Consider the following 19,802-nt stretch of genomic DNA (forward strand, 5'->3'; position numbering starts at 1 on the left):
TGGAATCCTATTAAAAAAAATTGTTTTTCATCAACCATAATACTGTCATGAAATGTCCAAAACCGTAAGTTACAAGTTTGGTTTTCATTGGATGAACCATAATGTTGGATAATCAATATGCAGATAATCAGAGCTTTACTGTATCCAGAAATGTTGAAGGCATACTAGCAGCTTAGGAAATCTTGATACATTCTTTATAAGATGATCTAAAAAAATTATCTACTTTTCTGTATTATTTTGTAAGATATAAGGTAATCAAATAACTATTGCATCTATAGTATCAGCTCTTCTGTCTTTGTAATACAGTTTATGTTACAAAACAGTTACTAAAGTGCTCTCTCTTATGACATGGTTTATGGGAGTCATAAAAATGATCTGTATTATAAGTGAGGAAGCCTTGTAGAGAGGGATTTTACAATAAGGCTCTTTCATAATAGTGCATAAAAACAAACAAATGTAGATTTAATGATGTGAAATCATATTAAATTGGTTCTTATTAGCCAAAAGCTACAAAGTTAAATAATTCAAGTATCAGTGATAAAACAAAATTCAGATAATTTAGTGGGACCCATGTCAACACTAATGTTATAAGAGGAACATCAGTATACCAAGGGGCATTATGATAAGGGATCCATATAATGGATTGATAACAACACCCATGTTATAAGAGGGACAGCAGTATACAGAGGGATGAATTAAATTGGATCCATGACCACATTCATGTTACAAAAGGGACAACAGTATGCTGAGGGGCTTCATAGTGAGGGATTAGTTTAATGGGATTCATGACAATACCCATGTTATAAGAAGGACACTATTATGCTAAAGGGCTTATAGTGAGGGATAAATTAAATGGGATCCATGACATTACCCATTTTATAAGAAGGACAGTATTATGCTAAAGGGCTTATAGTGAGGGATCAGTTTAATGGGATTCATGACCATATCCATGTTATAAGAGGGACAGCAGTACATGTTGTGAGGGATCAATGTAATGGGTTAGATGACCATACCCTTGTTATAAGAGGCACAGCAGTATACTGAGGGGCTTTATTGTGAGTGATCAATTGAATGAGATCCATAACCATACTCATGTTATATAAGGAATAGCAGTATTGTAAGGGTCATTATAGTGAGTTATCAATTGAATTAGATCCTTGACGATACCCATATTATAAGAGGGACAGCAGTATATGTTGTGAGGGATCATTGTAATGGGTTAGATTACCATACCCTTGTTATAAGAGGGACAGCAGTATACCTTAGGTCTTCATTATGAGCGATCAAATTGAATTAGACCCATAACCATACTCATGTTATTCAAGGGATAGCAGTTTTGTAAGGGTCATTATACACCTCTCCCTCAATAACTCACGCACAACGGGTCCACAAACATAGACCGCACTATAAGCAAGGCACGAGTTACAGAGGGACCTCCAAAAATTGAAAAAAAAAGGAAATGGGATGTTTAATGACTGAATCCTCACATTACAATCATGTCGATAATAATTTTTAATAACATGCTTTTTCTAATGAAGTTGTTCATTATTCTGTTTAAATAACATTTATTTTCAGAGTGTCCAACGTATGAAAGATCGTTCCAACTGGTTTCAACAACCATAACGTGTATGAAAAAAATCTGTGTATTACATCACTGCTTTTTGTTTTCTTGATGAGTCTGGTTTCTGTTGTGGTGTTTAAAAGTATCCTGCCAAATTGGGAGTCCACAAAGCAGGGAACTAGACTAACTGTTGATACACCACCAAACAAGATTCCTTTCTTTAAAAAAAATGCAACATTTATTCTGTGAGACAATTGTTTACGTTGAAACTCAATTTTTGTATTGTTCAATTAGTACAATATTGATGTCGTGATTTTACTGGAAGTAATAATGAAATTTCTTATCATCCTTGAGGATATCTCTAAGTGCCAGTTAAAAAAATCTCCGAAACTCACTTGCCCACAATGGTCCATATCTATGAAATCAAGCTCTTTATTTTATGAAGTATTTATTTCACTTGGCTGCCTTGTTATCTTTGATCACATTTATGAGAGATTTGGTTAATTTAAGGTAGTTTATGTTACATACACAATAACATTTTTAACAGTGTTCGATTGATCAAATGAAGTGAGTTCACCCAACATATGACCAGGGCCACTAGATTTTAAGTTTGTATGATTTTCGTGCCTTGTAACTTTTCTTTTTTTTCACCTCCTTTATTTGATTCAAAAGACATAATTAAAATGATAATACAAAGGTGGCCAGCTTTTAATTCATTGCAACAATACAAGAAATACTTCCGCAAGTCAGTTATTGAAACACAGTCAGCACTTAATTAGGTTCTCAGAGACTTGCTTGCAGACATAGCTGTTATGGTAGATTGATGCATTTTACATTTAATTACAAGAGGACACATTGCATTTATGATAATTACACTTAAAAGGAACTAAAAGATAAAACTAGAACACAAATTTCAATTGATAAAAAAATTATTTATTTTGTATTTATTTATTAAGTACTGTCTCCACTCGGCGTGACATTGATTAAAATTTCCAGGTCCTATCTGCCGTTTTCGACGATAAAATGAGCGATAGATCAAAGTTTCCATTACCAATTTTGATTGCGATTTTCAAGTTCAACAAATAGGGACCAATTTGGGGTCATTTTCGGGTTTAAAAAAATGCGATCCAGGCCTGACCCCAGGTTATAAGTGGGTTCGCGAGTTATCAGGGTGCACATTATCGAGAGAGTGGTGTAGCGAGTTATCAGTTGAATTAGATCCTTGATAATACCCATGTTATAAGAGGGACATCAGTATACTGAGTGATTGTTAGTGAGGCATCAATTGAATGGGATTCATGACCATACCCATGTTACAAAAAGGACACAGCATACTGAGGGGCTTTATAGTCAGGGACCACTATAGTGTAGTTTGATAATGAAAATGATAATTGGTCATAAACAATCAGTCCAACATATATAATGCTTACCTCACTAGGTTCAGTTGACAAAAATATTGTTAAACTATTTCAGTTAGAAACATTTCAAAATAATGTGTAATATTTTGGACCATCATGTGCACTCATAAGTTGAGTCCAACTGCAAACTGCATAGACCTAGATCTGTCGTTGCATAATGCACTGGTAGATCTGGGTCTATTCTATTCTGATTGCTCCAATTAGTAAAACAAATGGCATAGACTATGCATTATGTGATATTGGATCAGGGTGTCTCCTGTTTGCACTTTGAACTTGGCTTACAAGGGAGTAATGTGTGAAGTTAATTTTGTGGCGAGACTCCTAGAGCAAAAGCAATTATGTTTGCTGTTTCAGGCTAGATGGGATATAGAAAATTATCTTTAGAAAATTAGTAGTTTAGTGATCTCCATATATCCTTCCTACAAAACAACACTGGTAAAGCTATTATCTGTCATCACTAACAGATATGTTCCAGGTTTGATTCCTGGTGTTGACTCATGCAATGATCAGTTGTTTTCTCATTGTAAATTTTATTAATTTATTCTTGGTTATTAAGCTATGAATTACATGCTGCAACGAGCATGGAAACAGTTTATCTTGTCATCAGAATTTTTAAGAAAAATAACCACTAACAATGATACCATGCTGGATTAAATGAGCCCATTAAACGACAGCAAATATAAAATACCTTCTCAGACCACCTATATGTGTGTTTATAAGGTGTCTTATGGACTTAATTGCAAGAAATGTCTCACTTTGCAAAATTATGATATGAACAAAAAATTGTTCTGTGTAGCCAAAGGAATGAGTTTACCTGAAAACATAATTATCATTGTTATCATTAATTTTAACAATTTAATTTTACTTCTGTACATTCTTTTGATGTCATTATGAAATGGATGATTTAATGTTTAATATACACAACTATACCAAGTGAGCTTATGGTATGACCCATTGTTCATCATGCATGGCCTGGCATCTGCCTGGTGTGTGTCAACAGTTGCTATTTTCAACTTCTAAGAGACAGCAAAGCCAGTTTCAACTGAAACTGGCATAGTACATCCAAATGACTTCTACTCAACTACTAAACACGGTATAGTCAAAGTTGACATTTCATGAAGATGTTTCAAATTTCTACCAAAAGTGCTCATTAACCATGAAATAATGGCTACTGATACTAAAAATAGAAAACCCTTTGATGATTGATTCTCCAAAACCACTGAATAAAATTTGATCAAACTTGACAGAAATTATCCTAGCATGAATACCTTTCAAATTTTTACAAACCATGCCAAAGAGCCATCAAATATGGCCAGTTACTAAAAATAGAAAAAAAAGAAAAAAACTTTAAATGACCTATCCAAAACCACTGTTTAGAAAATAGCCAAACTTGACAAAAAGCATGTTTTTACAAATTACGCCATTAAATATGGCTGATTTATGAAAACAGATAAATGTTCAGTAACTTATTCTAAATAACTGCTTAACAAATTAGACCCAATAACAAACCTAGCTTAAATGTATTTGAGTTTTATATAAAATATGCCATTATAATGGCAAATAAGGCTGCCATTAGTAAAATAAAGATATTTACACCGCTTTTAAAACCTGGCTAAATAGAAGGTGACCAACTTTAACCCAAAGCATCTGAGAATAGGGGCCTTTCCTTATTGGACAAATAATGTTGGATGAAGAAACAGAAACAAGAGAAACGTTTGAAACAGTTGATTTCATGACAGCTACAACCAAAAGCACTGTAAATTTTTATGATAAATCATCATACTGATCCAGACTTTTTAGCAGATATTAAGTTAGCAATCTGAGACTCACTTGGGCCTCTTGTTTATTATATGGGTTCTGTCTTTCAGTCTATCTTTCATTCATTCTACTTTCATTTCCACAGCATAACTCCATAAGCATTCAGGAAGGATCTCACAGTAATCCAGATATTCATTTTGCTATTCCCAATTATTCAGATTCAAACATTTTAATGTTGATTTATGTCTTTTTTCATCCATCCATTCATCATTCACACTTTTGCTTCTGGAATACTACTACAACATTGTTAAAAATATCTGACTGAAACTTTATACATGTATAAGAATAGTGTTCTTGATGTGCCTTTTGCTGTTTGCAATTCTTATTTTCAGTATTTTTTAGCTTTCTAATAGTTGGTCTGTCCATCCAGCCATCATGTACATCTTTGTTTCTGGAGCAAAACTCCAAAACCAGTAAATGTATCTGTATGACACTTGGTGAATATATACATCAGACTAGTAATATAAGTGTGCCTTTTGCTATTGAGAAATTGTCTGCTCAAATGGCTTTAGATTTTTTCTCCCATCTATCTGTCCATCCATCCATCCATTCCTATTCAGTATTAAAAAAATCCCAAACTGTTCAAGATCTCTTACTTTACAAATGCTGTATATATCAGATTCATTATATATCAGATTCATATTCAAGATTTGCCTCATGATGTCTGTCACTTCCCTGAATACTTTGTAAATACAGACTGCCTGTATATGATGCCTATTACTTCCCTGAACACTTTGTAAATACAGACTGCCTGTATCTTAATTAAATCACTTCCCTGTATACTTTGTAAATACAGACTGCCGGTATCTTACATTTAATCACTTCCCTGAATACTTTGTAAATACAGACTGCCTGTATCTGATATGTGTCACTTCCCAATATACTTTGTAAATACAGACTGCCTGTATCTGATATGTATCACTTCCCTATATACTTTGTAAATACAGACTGCCTGTATCTGATACGTATCACTTCCCTATATACTTTGTAAATATAGACTGCCTGTATCTGATACGTATCACTTCCCTATATACTTTGTAAATACAGACTGACTGCATCTGATACATATCACTTCCCTGAATAATTTATAAATACAGACTGACTGTATCTGATACGTATCACTTCCCAGAATAATCTGTAAATACAGACTGACTGTACATGATGTTTGAAATATCATCGAATCCTTTTGACTCATAACATATATTTAGATGGGGGGGGGGGCAGAGTGGCCAAGTGGTCTAAAGCACTCTCCGTTTCGGATCACTGCCATCTCACCTCTGTCTGCGCTGGTTCGAGTCTTGGATTCAGCCAATGTGGATATGTGAGAAAGCTTGCCAGTAGCTTCTCGTGGGTCGGTGGTTCTTTCTGGTGTTTTCCCGGGTTCTGACTCTACCATTAATACTGGCCACCATGTATAGCCTATCGTGTGCTGAAAAATGGCGTTAAACCCCACAACAACAAGATAGGATGGGGAACATATATGATTCCATCTTCTTTTGTTTATATTGTATAGGTAAATAGATGAAGTAACAATACAATTTATTTAATGTGAATGTTTCCATTTTTTTTAATGAACTAGACTTGCAGAAATTGCTATACAATAATTAATGTACTTACCATTTGTTGTATTTGTTTTGCAGTGAATTTGGATGATGATCTGGAGTTAGATGACCTTAAATTGAGTGATGATGATGATGATGATGATATTATACTATCGGAAAATTCCATCAGTGATCCACTGGAGAATGAAGACATGTAATCACTAACAATATTTATAATATTAACTCATAAGAGATATGTTGCTCTGAGCCAATGAATTTAAGTACACAGCTCTCATAAGACTGTTTGAAGCTCAGGTTCCAAAAACTAGATACAGTATGATCTGTTTAATCAGGCCTTCTGATCTGTTTAATCAGGCCTTCTGATCTGTTTAATCTGGCCTTCTGATCTGTTTAATCAGGCCTTCTGATCTGTTTAATCTGGCCTTCTGATCTGTTTAATCAGGCCTTCTGAGTACTTAGGATCCGTGACTATTCCGACTGCAAAAAGTAGTTCCTGTGTGTTACCTTATGGATATGACAGTGAGTTTGGGGGCTCTAATACAACATTTTTGGTCCTCATGTTAGGTTTATACTGGTTTTATTGTACTGTATTTTGTTTAATACCTCTGCCATGTGAACTGTTATTTTGGTACATTTCATAAGGTTTAATCTAATCCTAATCAGTGCACACCAATGATAACATAATCAGGCTCCATATAATGTATGTGCATGCAAGCAGAGTATGTTGAGCACTTTTCACATTAGAAGTGCATTGCCTTTTCCAGAATATGGTTGCAATGAATAAAACATATGTAAGATTAAGTTTTATATGCCTGGGATTAGACTGAGCATATATTCTTATGATTTTGTCCATCCATCAGATACCAATTTTGTTTCTGCACAATAATCCATGTTCTCCACCATCTACAGTTACCAAATTTTGTGGATGGCGTATGATTGGGGTAGCAAAGAATCTTGTTGATTTTAAGATCAGGAGGACAAAGTTCAAAGCCACTGTAACTGAAAGAATTACAATAATTTCTGCACAATAACTGGAGTTTTAATGATCTACAGTTACTAATCTTTGTGGATGGGTTGCACTTGGGGTTAGAAAGTACTCAGTTGATTTCAGGGTCAAAATCTAATGATGAAAGAGGAACACTGGTTTCCATGCAGTAACTTTTGTTTTCCATCATCTGTGGTTGCCAGACTTTGTGACTGGCTTGCACTTGGGGTTGTGAAAATGCCTGTTGATTTTGAGGTAAAAGACCAAGGGTACTGTGACTGAAAGAAAAATGGTTTCTGCACAATAACATTAGTCCTGTATCACAGATCTGGACCAACTTTGTGGATGGATTACTCTTAGAATAAGAAAGAAACCTTTAGATTTGGGGGTTAAAGGTTATAATTCAACTGCATAGACCCTGGTCTGCCATTGCATAATGCATCAGCAGGTTCAGATCTGAGCAGTTTTTAGGACTGGTCATTAGAACAAACAACATAGACCCTGATCTGCAACCAATAGGTTTGGATCTGAGCAGTTTTTAGGACTGGTCAGTAGAACAAACAACATAGACCCTGATCTGCCATTGTCTGTGTTGTTTGCTGTTGGACCAAGCTTAAAAGTTAGTAGATACAGTATATCAATTTATAGAATATCTTGTTAGTCCAGTACTAGTGAAGGTCATATATCTACTATCTATGATAGTGTAAGTTATTTTATTTACCTTTTATAGTCATTCTCAGCTTTTCTTTACTGATAATAAATTTTGCTTCTCATTCTTTGAATATTTTTATTATGCACTTTAAGCACAAGCTCAAAATCCAATGGTTTTGACATACTTCAGTTTGTTATGTAACTTTAGAACTTTACAATTTTAACTGTATAGTTCTTTTCCATGCAGGCTTAATTCTATTTATGTTATTTTATGGAGGTGCCATTTCAGATTTTTGAATGGTGAGGTTCAGATTTTGGGCTTAGGATGTTTTCAAGAAAACAGGGTACCATACATACTCATAAGTTATGTCCAGCTGGACACAGCATACTCAGATCTGCTGGTGTATTATGCAATGGCAGCACTGAGTCTGTGCAGTTTGGCATGACTTATAAGCAAGCATACATGGTAGATCTTTATTTGTAAACACCCAAGTAAAGCTATAGGATTAAGAGTTGCTGTGGTGATAATAATTACAAAAGCATATACCAAATTCTAGTGCCTATATATTCATACAAATTTGCCAGGTGTTTCTTACATAATTCTGAACCATTTTAGTGAAATTAATACTTAAGTTGGAGTTTCTCCCGGAGTAAGGCATTATATAATTGGTAGGCTTTTCATGGAATGTAAGATTAATTTCTTGGTTTATTCTGTTCTGTAATTATCATATTACATGCCCATTTATTTAAATCAACATTTTGAATATAAATCTCTTGCTACCTGCCTTTCATTTTAAGTGGACATTTTCAGTATATATCTCATGTTAAGCTAGAATTATTTCTAACAAAAATGTTTTCTGACTTAAGATTTTACAGAATCAGTATTTTCAGTGAAAAAATGCAGTGAGTGCTTAGTTGTTTTTACTCAGCTGCTTAGACCATCTAGACCATGTAAACAGGGGGAGGAGTGCAAATTTGAGCACTTTTGACAAACTGTAAAAGACATCAGTTGAAATTCTCTGTGGTAAATTCATACTATATTTCTGCCAGAGATTTCAGAGATGACTTACACAGAGCCCAGTTTTGCTATAATGTTGATGAATTTGCATTATTACTAATTTGGATGCAATGCGTGATGACTTGATTACTTAATTAGCAGGATATACCTTGGTTATTTACATGATAAAGCTATAAAAATTTTCTCACTCAGATAATCAACTTTTTAAACTTAAATCAACATATTTTGGCTGTAATAATTTATAATAGCATCATATACATGAATGTTATAAACACCATGCTTATCATATCCAAGAAAAGAATATAACATTGAGGCATAAATTAAGTGTGAAATATAGAAAACTGTTGGCAATAGATTTTTTTTTTTATCATGCAAAGATTTCCAATCATGCCCTGTGATGAATGATTGTTCATGTTTACAAACGTTATAAATACATCTAGAAAATGATCACTTTGTAAGCTAGAACAAATATATGGAAAAAAGCATTATCTTCCAGGATTGGAAATTATTTTTGGCCTTTGGCTGAAGAAATTTGACCCACAGCCATTTGTGACTCTGTGAGGTTATTTTCCCAGTAAAACCCATTGTGATCAATTTGCTGAATCAGACTTTGTTGTGGTTATAATGGGTTAAATAGTTTAATGATTGTCAGAAACATAAGATTAGGACAATTCAAAGCTATCACTGTCTTGTCAGAAACATAAGATTAGGACAACTCAAAAGCACCACTGTCTTGTCACAAATGGAATATTTGGATAATTCAAACTGGCCACTGTCTTATCGCAAATGTAAGATTAGGACAATTCAAACCTACCACTGTCATGCTACAAATATAAGATTTGGACAATTCAAACCTATCACGGTCTTGTCAGAAATGTAAGAACAACTGAAACCTATCACTGTCTTGTCAAAACGTACGATTAGGACAACACTAACCTACCACTGTCTTGTCACAAACATAACATTAGGACAATTCAAACCTGCCACTGTCTTGCTACAAACATAAGATTAGGACAATTCAAACCTGTCACGGTCTTGTCAGAAATGTAGGAACAACTCAAACCTGCCACTCCCTTGTCAGAAACTTAAGATTAGGACAATTCAAACCTAACACTGTCTTGTCACAAATGTAAGACTAGAACAATTCAAACCTACGACTGTCCTGTCAGAAACATAAGATTAGGACAACACAAACCTTCCACTGCCTTGTCAGAAACGTAAGATTAGGACAGCACAAACCTTCCACTGCCTTGTCAGAAATATAAGATTAGGACATTTCAAACCTACCAGGTCTTGTCATGAATGTAAGAACAAAAACCTACCACTCTCTTGATAGAAGCATAAGGTTTGGACAACTCAAACCTACCACTGTCTTGTAACAAAAGTAAGATTAAGACAACACAAACCTACCACTGTCTTGTCAGAATTGTAATGTTAGGATAATTCAAACCTACCACTGTCTTGTCAGAATTCCAAGGTTAGGATAATTCAAACATACCACTGTCTTGTCAGAATTCCAAGGTTAGGATAATTCAAACATACCACTGTCTTGTCACAAACGTAAGATTAGTACGATTCAAATCTACCACTGTCTTGTCAGAATTTAAGGTTAGGATAATTCAAACCTATCACTGTCTTGTCAGAATTGTAAGATTAGGACAACACAAACCTACAACTGTCTTGTCAGAATTGTAAGGTTAGGATAATTCAAACCTACCAATGTCTTGTCAGAATTTACGGTTAGCGTAATTCAAACCTACCACTGTCTTGTCACAAATGTAAGATTAGGACAACTCAAACTTACCACTGTCTTGTAACAAACATAAGATTAGTACAATTCAGACCTATCATAGTTTTGTCACAAATGTAAGATTAGGACAACTCAAACCTACCACTGTCTTGTTGCAGATGTAAGATTAGGATAATTCAAGCCTGCCACTATCTTGTCAGCAATGTAAGAGCAAATCAAACCTGCTACTGTCTTGTCAGAAACGTAAGATTAGGACAATTCAAGCATGCCACTGTCTTGTCAGAAACGTAAGATTAGGACAATTCAAGCATGCCACTGTCTTGTCAGAAACGTAAGATTAGGACAATTCAAGCATGCCACTGTCTTGTCAGAAATATAAGATTAGGACACCAAAACCCTGCCACTGTCTTGTCAGAAATGTAAGAGTAGGACAACACAAACCTACCACTTGTCTTGTCAAAAACATAAGATTAGGACAACACAAACCTGCCACTGTCTTGTCTGAAACATAAGATTAGGACAACACAAACCTACCACTTTCTTGTCACAAATGTAAGATTAGGAGAACTCAAACCTACCACTGTTTTGTCAGAAACATAAGATTAGGACAACTCAAACCTGCCACTGTCTTGTCTGAAACATAAGATTAGGACAACACAAACCTACCACTGTCTTGTCACAAATGTAAAAGTAGGACAACACAAACCTTCCACTGCCTTGTCAGAAACATAAGATTAGGATAATTCAAACCTACCACTGTCTTGCTACAGATGTAAGATTAGGACAATTCAAACCTATCGCCATCTTGTCAGAAATGTTGGAACAACTCAAACCTGCCATTGTCTTGTCAGAAATTTAAGAGTAGAACAACACAAACCTACCAGTGTCTTGTCAGAAACACAAGATTAGGACAATTCAAACATACCACTGTCTTGTCAGAAATGTACGAACAACTCAAACCTACCACTGTCTTGTCAGAAACGTAAGATTAGGACAACACAAACCTACCACTGTCTTGTCACAAACGTAAGATTAGGACAATTCAAATCTACCAAAGTCTTTGTCACAAATGTAAGATTACAACAATTCAGACCTACCACTGTCTTGTCACAAATGTAAGAACAACACAAACCTACCATTGTCTTGTCACAATCATAAGATTAGGACAACTAAATCACTGTCTTGTCAGAAACATAAGATTAAGACAATTAAACCTACCAATGTTTTGTCAGAAACGTAAGATTAGGACAACATGAACCTACCACTGTCTTGTCAGAAATGTAGGATTCGGTCAACTCAAACCTACCACTGTTTTGTCAGAAACATAAGATTAGGACAACTCAAACCTACCACTGTTTTGTCAGAAACATAAGATTAGGACAACACAAACCTACCACTGTCTTGTCACAAATGTAAGAGTAGGACAACACAAACCTACCACTGTCTTGTCAGAAACATAAGATTAGGATAATTCAAACCTACCACTGTCTTGCTACAGATGTAAGATTAGGACAATTCAAACCTATTGCCATCTTGTCAGAAATGTTGGAACAACACAAACCTACCAGTGTCTTGTCAGAAACACAAGATTAGGACAATTCAGACATACCACTGTCTTGTCAGAAATGTACGAACAACTCAAACCTACCACTGTCTTGTCAGAAACATAAGATTAGGACAACACAAACCTACCACTGTCTTGTCACAAACGTAAGATTAGGACAATTCAAACCTACCAAAGTCTTGTCACAAATGTAAGATTACAACAATTCAGACCTACCACTGTCTTGTCACAAATGTAAGAACAACACAAACCTACCATTGTCTTGTCACAATCGTAAGATTAGGACAACTAAATCACTGTCTTGTCAGAAACATAAGATTAAGACAATTAAACCTACCAATGTTTTGTCAGAAACGTAAGATTAGGACAACATGAACCTACCACTGTCTTGTCAGAAATGTAGGATTCGGTCAACTCAAACCTACCACTGTCTTGTCACAAATGTAAGACTAGGAGAACTCAAACCTACCACTGTTTTGTCAGAAACATAAGATTAGGACAACTCAAACCTACCACTGTCTTGTCATAAATGTAAGATTAGGAGAACTCAAACCTACCACTGTCTTGTCAGAAACATAAGATTAGGACAACTCAAACCCTACCACTGTCTTGAATCATTCATGTTTTTTTGAACAGCCTTTGAATACAGTTGAAAGTGAGGTGAAGTTACAATCTGGAGCATGGAGGCACTTTTGGATGGGTTTAATCTTCAGCAAGTTTGGTATATAATAAAAAATATTTCCCTGTGTAAATACAAGATATATTTTATCTTGTGGTACAAAAAAGGCACAGTGCAACTGTGCCAGTTGTTGAATTATTACAGTTTATTTGCAATATATGATGAAACATGGCCATTATTATTGCAAGAAATGAAAATGTCGTCTCTTTATAATGTTAAATATTAAATATTGAGAATACTTACATTTGTGGATAGGTTCTTAATGAGGAAGTGGTCCAAAGGGGAGCTTTTACAAATGATTGATACCATGTGAATAACATATATTCATGGTATTTGTTCTTTTTCTATGCACAAGTTTTACAAAAAGTTTGAAGAAAAAGAAGAAGTCAGATCTGGCTTCAATTGACCAACATAATTTTTTAAGTAAAGTCTAGATTGAAATCATCTGATAGGTCAGTTTTAAATCAGACTGACATTTCAGCTAATCAGATTGCTGGATTCTAAAGTGAAATTTAAATATAGACTTAAGTTCTGTTCATGAAATTCAGACCTTGTCCTGTGTTCTTGAAAGTTTTGAGCAAAACCCTTAAGTGCAAACTTTGTAAATTGTGACTCACCAAAATTTTCATTACAGTAGAGTAAAGCAAACAACAAAACACTCAGGATTTCTTAAATTGTACAGCACTCCCTTACTATAAGGCCCTTCATTATGACACAGTTCATGTAATAAGGCAAGTATGGTCATGGATCCCATTTCATTAAGTGGTAGTAAATTTATGTTTTATATACATATTTATAAAGCAATCAAATTATAAGTTTTTTAACTTTATGGCCCATGGACAGCTTTATATAGAAGTTGTACTGCATTCCTCTGCCTGTATGCTTAATTTTAATGATGCAGATTTACTCCAAGTACCATATAATTGGGGGCTTGAGCTTGTGTTTAAGAATATGGGCCCCATATGTTAGTTCCATGATTAGGCCATTGAAGCTTTAGTCTTACCTAGTATGTACCTTAATTAAAGTTATATTTATTACTTCATTTGTTTTGGTATATATTTAACATAATTTGATTCATGTTTTATACATGAGCATTGAGTTAATGTTATTAAGTTAATTGTTGATGTGTGTTATCTTTATAACAACTTCGTACAGCTGTTGTGTGAATGTTAGTACATGTGTTGTTCAAGTTAATTTGAAGCACCTCTTAAAGTATATGTATTCACAGCACTCCTTGACTTTAAGGCCATCATTATAATATAGTTCCTGCTACAGCACTCCATTGCTAAGGTCCTTCATTATAACAAGATTCCTGTTAAAGCACTCCATCTCTATAAGACCATTCATTATAACATGGTTTCTGTTACAACACTCTATCACTATAAGGCCCATCATTATAACACAGTTCCTGTTACAGTACTCCATCACTAAAAGAACTTTAATTATAACACAGTTCCTATTACAGTATTTTGTTGCGATAAGGCCCTTCATTATAATGCATTTCCTATTACAGCACTCCATTACTATAAGGCCCTTTATTATAAAATGCTGTTATAAAATGGTTCCTGTTATAAGGTGGGTATTGTTATGGATCCCATTTCATTATTAAGTAGTAGAATTATATTTATAATGTACTTCATTATGAGGGATTTCACTATAAGGTGATAAACTTTGTGACTTCTATGGGAAGTGTTATAATGAGGGAGTATTGTATATACAGTACTTCACATCAATTAGTTATTTGTATTATGGTGCCATCTGTGCAAAAGAGTAAATTCCATATTTGATGCAATCCTTAATGTTAGAAATTACAGAATGTACAGAGTGATCGCTTTTGGGGTGTTGCAGAATATTGAGGGTTGAGCATAACCTGAAACATTTGTCAAAATGATAGAATACTAGAATGAAAAATGACAAAGTAATACCGGTATATGAAATTCTTTTCAAGCACTGTGTTATAATTTCTTGAGTTTTAAATTCAGTTTTGGTAGATTCTGAATAAACAGTCCTTTTTCTTTTAATTTACCTGTCAGTTTTACAAATATTTCAACTACATCACTTCACCTAGTTAAATTTTTCTCAAGAAGCAACTATATGCAGCCTTTGTAATTTGCATTTTAATTTCAAGTATTATTTCAGCATTGTTGCAGAGATTTATTTTTTGTAGACTGAAGGATGGTATGTTTTTCTTTCTATTAGAGCTGTAAAAGACTGATCTGCATATTATGTGTCACAAAGTACCAAATTATTCTTCAGAGTACAATCAGTAGGATTAGTTTTTTGGCATCAGGAATGCAGTGTGATGCAGTAGTATTCCTACCAATTACTAAATGTGATAAAAGCATCATGAATACATGTACTTGCCAGTGTATTTGTTTGAGTCTTGACAGATCTCAGGGTGATATAGAATCCATATTATCAGAGTTCTCTAACTACAGTACTATGGGTCTAATATTTGTCCATCATTAATTGTTTTTAGCTCTAATATTCATTTACCAGAAAAATTTATGGGATGGCCTGTTATCTATTGTTTAATATCCATCTTTTCATTAGCACAAGTTTGTAATTGCCAGTCATTAAACTACTTGGAGGATTGCTATGAAAAATTATCCACATGTTTATCCCAAGGTCTAGTTGGTCCTAAATGAAAGTGGTGCTCCTCAAGGCATTAAATAAGGCCAGCATAACTGCAATCCTGAAAATCTTGTTTTTGCTGCTCCTGGCAATATCAGTGTAGGATTTTCACTAAAAGACTTCTTATAATATCTAGTGGGTTCTAAATGAAGACAATGCATATTCTGACACCCGTTAAGTCTGCCATGACAGCCATCTTGAAAATTATGTAATCAATACTTCTCCTGAATGGAAAGTCATATTGACAAAGGGTTTTCATCATTAAATTTCTTATGATGTCAAGATGGTTGCATTGAAAATGGTGCCAGTAGAACCTCAATATGGCCATCTTGAAAATCTTGTTTTCACCACTTCTCCAAGATGGATGGTCATATCAGCATGGAGTTTTCATCAAAAGTCTTCGTATGACAACTAGTTGGGCCTAAATAAAAATGGTGCTGATCTGAGATCTAATATGGCCAAAATCATGGCTGCTGTCCTGAAAATCTTATCACTACTCCTCAAATTGACATGGTGTTCAACCTGAATTATATCTAGTTAGTCTGAATTTATTATGGTTCTGATCTTACTTTTATTATGGTCACCATGGTGGTCATCTTTAAAATCTTGTTATTGCTTCTCATTATAGATGAATGGTCATATCAACATAGGGTTTTCACCTAAAGACTTCTTTGATCAGTTTATCCTAAATAAAAATGGTGTTGATCTTACATCCATTAGGACCACCATGACAGCCATCTTTAAAATCTTGTTATTGCTTCTCATTATAGATGAATGGTCATATCAACATAGGGTTTTCACCTAAAGACTTCTTTGATCAGTTTATCCTAAATAAAAATGGTGTTGATCTTACATCCATTAGGACCACCATGACAGCCATATTGAAAATCTTGTTATTGCTGCTACTCCTGAATGGATGATCATAATTATATTGAGTTTTCCAGAAGTTTTTGAATGGTGTCGACTAGTCCTAAATGAAAATGGTGTAAGTCTTAGATATGGTCACTACAGCTTTTGTTATTGCTCAGAAATATCAGACAATTTTAACACTCAGCAATTAAAAAAGGAAAAAAGTCTTATTTTTTGAATTCCTGGAAATCTTTTACCATTAGAGCATATGCCCCTTCAAGGGACTCTTGCTTGCACAGGGGATAGACACATAAAATCCACTTTGGATGAAATTTTGATAGATTGTACAAAAACAACATGGTGTCTACCATATGTAGCACATACTTTTTAAAAAGTCTCTGTTAAAGAAGTTAGATACACCCTGCCATCATCTCCACAGTCATAAATAATGGGATAATATATTTTCTCATAATTGAAGCACAAAAAAATTGTACATTATGTGATGGCAGGTCTTGTTCTTTATTTTTGCAGAGCTGGAAGCTTTCTGTGCATTAGTAAATATATTCGAAATTACGAATCTTCCTTTTTATGTCCTGGAAATATTTTGGAAATATTGCTTGACATCAGGAACAGATAATTTTTCTTATCTTGAGACAAATAAAGTCATGTCCAATGCATCCTGATTCATTTGAGTCATGTCCAATACAACCTGATTCATTTGAGTCATGTCCAATGCAACCTGATTCATTTAAGTCATGTCCCATACAACCTGATTCATTTGAGTCATGTCCCATACAGCCTGAGTCATTCGAGTCATGTCTCATACAACCTGATTCATTTAAGTCATGTCCCATACAACCTGATTCATTTGAGTCATGCCCCATACAACCTGATTCATATGAGTCATGTCCCATACAACCTGATTATTTTGAGTCAAGTCCCATACAACCTGATTATTTTGAGTCATGTCCAATACAACCTGATTCATTTGAGTCATGTCCAATACAACCTGATTCATTTGAGCTTTAATCATCAGTTGATATGATTCTTCATTCAGAACCACAGTGGCTCAGTTGTCATTGTGCCTGAGTCAGTATTAAAAGGTTGTATGTTTAGATCCTGCCATTGGATCAGCCTTGGTTAGCTGCTGCCATAGTCTGCCCCTGTCCTAGGAACTTTACTCCAGTTGCCTCAGCATGACATAACCATCATGTGCTGATGTGCCATATACCACCAATCAAACAAACAATTTAATAATTCATATTTAATAATTCAGATTATCAGTAAGTTTGTCAAACATAGAAGAAACAATTATGTGCCTATGTAACAGTACACATAACTCATTGGATTTCCCATTATCCAGACATTTCTGTGTCCTTTAAGGAGATAAAAAAAGGTTCTGTTATAGTGCTCTATTGTAAAATTCTCAAATTCTGGCTCTTTTATTATTTTCTGTATTATTTGAGAATGCATTTTATAAGTTGGAAATCAGCAATTACAGTATATAATGATTTTATTTCATTGTTAAAACTGATGAAAGTTGGACATTAGAGATTTTGGCAATTCCCATTTTCATCTCACTTGTGAATGGTGATTTCCATGTACATTTATCACTTTTTCAAGCAATGTCAGCATTCTAGCTCATGTATTCTAGAAGTTAGGTGTTAATGTATTTCTGGGTCACCATGACCAGTATAAGGTTTGATTTCAACCTGTCAGTCCAAATAATGCAAATATAGTTATCTGTGATATCGAATTGCCAGCCACTCTCTACCATCTTGATGCAATTGAAATATTATTAGCCAGATGTGTTTCAAATATTGTCTTATTTTATACAATGCATATGTGATTGACCTTTTTTTAAACAGTATTACATTTCATGTATTTTGTGTATGCATAAAAGACAAATAAATTGTATTTTGGTCATAATTTTTTGTCTGTATCATGATTTTTTTTCTTAGTTCTTACAAGTATGAAACTAAGACTTAGATGAGGTGATTCAATCTTGTAAGTTTTTTTGGATATTCTTCAAGGTAGATCAATATTGGTAACAGACTGTGTGCTTTTAAGAAAAACTTGGAATGAAAAAGCTAAAAGAAAATTGGACATTAGCAATTGAAAAAAATTAATTTAAAGAATTAAAGAAAGAAAACTTAGGTGAATAAAGGTGACAGAGTCCAAATTCTCAGAATTCATCATGTATCTTTCATGTGTTATGTGTCATGCATTTTTTCATCAACAACTGCCAATTTCTACTTCATAGAACTTCAAAAGCAATTTTGACCACAATTTTACCTGGTGAATTTATGCACCAGTGACTTTAGCATTTGAACCAATGATAGCAATTTGCAAGTAAAATTTACCTGAAATAGGTACTCAGATGGTGCTGGTGGTGGTTGGGGGGGGGGTAATAGCAGTTTACAAGCAGAATTAACCTGAAAAGGGTACTCATTTGGGTAAGGGTAAGTTCATCTGTTGAAGGCCATGTTATCTTATGGAATGGCCCAGGATCCATCAGCGGCTGCCATGTATAGCACATATTTGACAACTTCATAACTACATGGACAGTAATGATCAGACATTGCAGGATTGTTTCATGTGCTGATGACAAAGTTGTATTTTTCTTTAGTTTCACAGCAACTATTTGATTTCCATAACAACCAAAAGTAAATTATAGTTTCTACACTAGCTCCAGAGGAAAGAATGAATTCATTTGGTGCAAGCTAAGAACAGATATATCTTATTACATTGTCAAACATAATTGTGTTTTGGTTGCCTCCATAGTGTCTGTTGGCCTTCCATTAAAAGCAGTTGAATATGTATTTTAGATATTTAAAAAGAAAACTGACTGGGTCAGTCTCCTGGGGATTCGACTAGATTTCAATGCCAATAAACAGATTTATGAAGCAACAAAGTAATCAACTAAATAAAGAATAACATCTATAACTTTGGTCAAATTAAGGCAAAATTTCAGAACTTATTTCAGGTCATAAGATGGTCATCCAGCTATTTCTGTCCATCTTGTCTTTTCCTTTGTGTTAGAAATGTTGGTTTAATATTTTCAACACTTCTACATCATCACGTACATTATAATTCGAAAATCAGCAAGTTGGAATAGTTTTGTAAGATACAGCATAAGAGACTTCTTATAAAATACAAAATAGAAACAAAAAAGACTAGAAATCACGTTAAAGATTTTGATGTAAAATTTTGAATAGGGCTCAGTAGTAATATTAATACATGTATCGCTACCCAGCTTTTCTTGGCTGGAACTTAACAACTTAATTTGAACCCATAAGTTTTACTTTAAAAG

The 19,802-nt window shown here is 34.2% G+C and overlaps 1 protein-coding gene across 1 annotated transcript in view; it reads left to right on the forward strand.

Moving 5' to 3' along the window:
• Positions 1 to 18,418, forward strand: part of LOC149807270 (uncharacterized) — a 55,995-nt gene extending 37,577 nt beyond the window's left edge. Inside the window, exon 11 of the mRNA XM_089964275.1 lies at positions 6,438 to 18,418. Within this exon, the coding sequence (XP_089820401.1) occupies positions 6,438 to 6,556 (119 nt within the window). The 3' untranslated portion in view covers positions 6,557 to 18,418. The remainder of the gene's footprint in view (positions 1 to 6,437) is intronic.
• Positions 18,419 to 19,802: the final 1,384 nt, after the last annotated feature.

This window comes from Sinohyriopsis cumingii, chromosome 1 (genome assembly GCF_028554795.1).
Source record: "Sinohyriopsis cumingii isolate HCF-2022 chromosome 1, ASM2855479v2, whole genome shotgun sequence".
NCBI lineage: Eukaryota > Metazoa > Mollusca > Bivalvia > Unionida > Unionidae > Sinohyriopsis > Sinohyriopsis cumingii.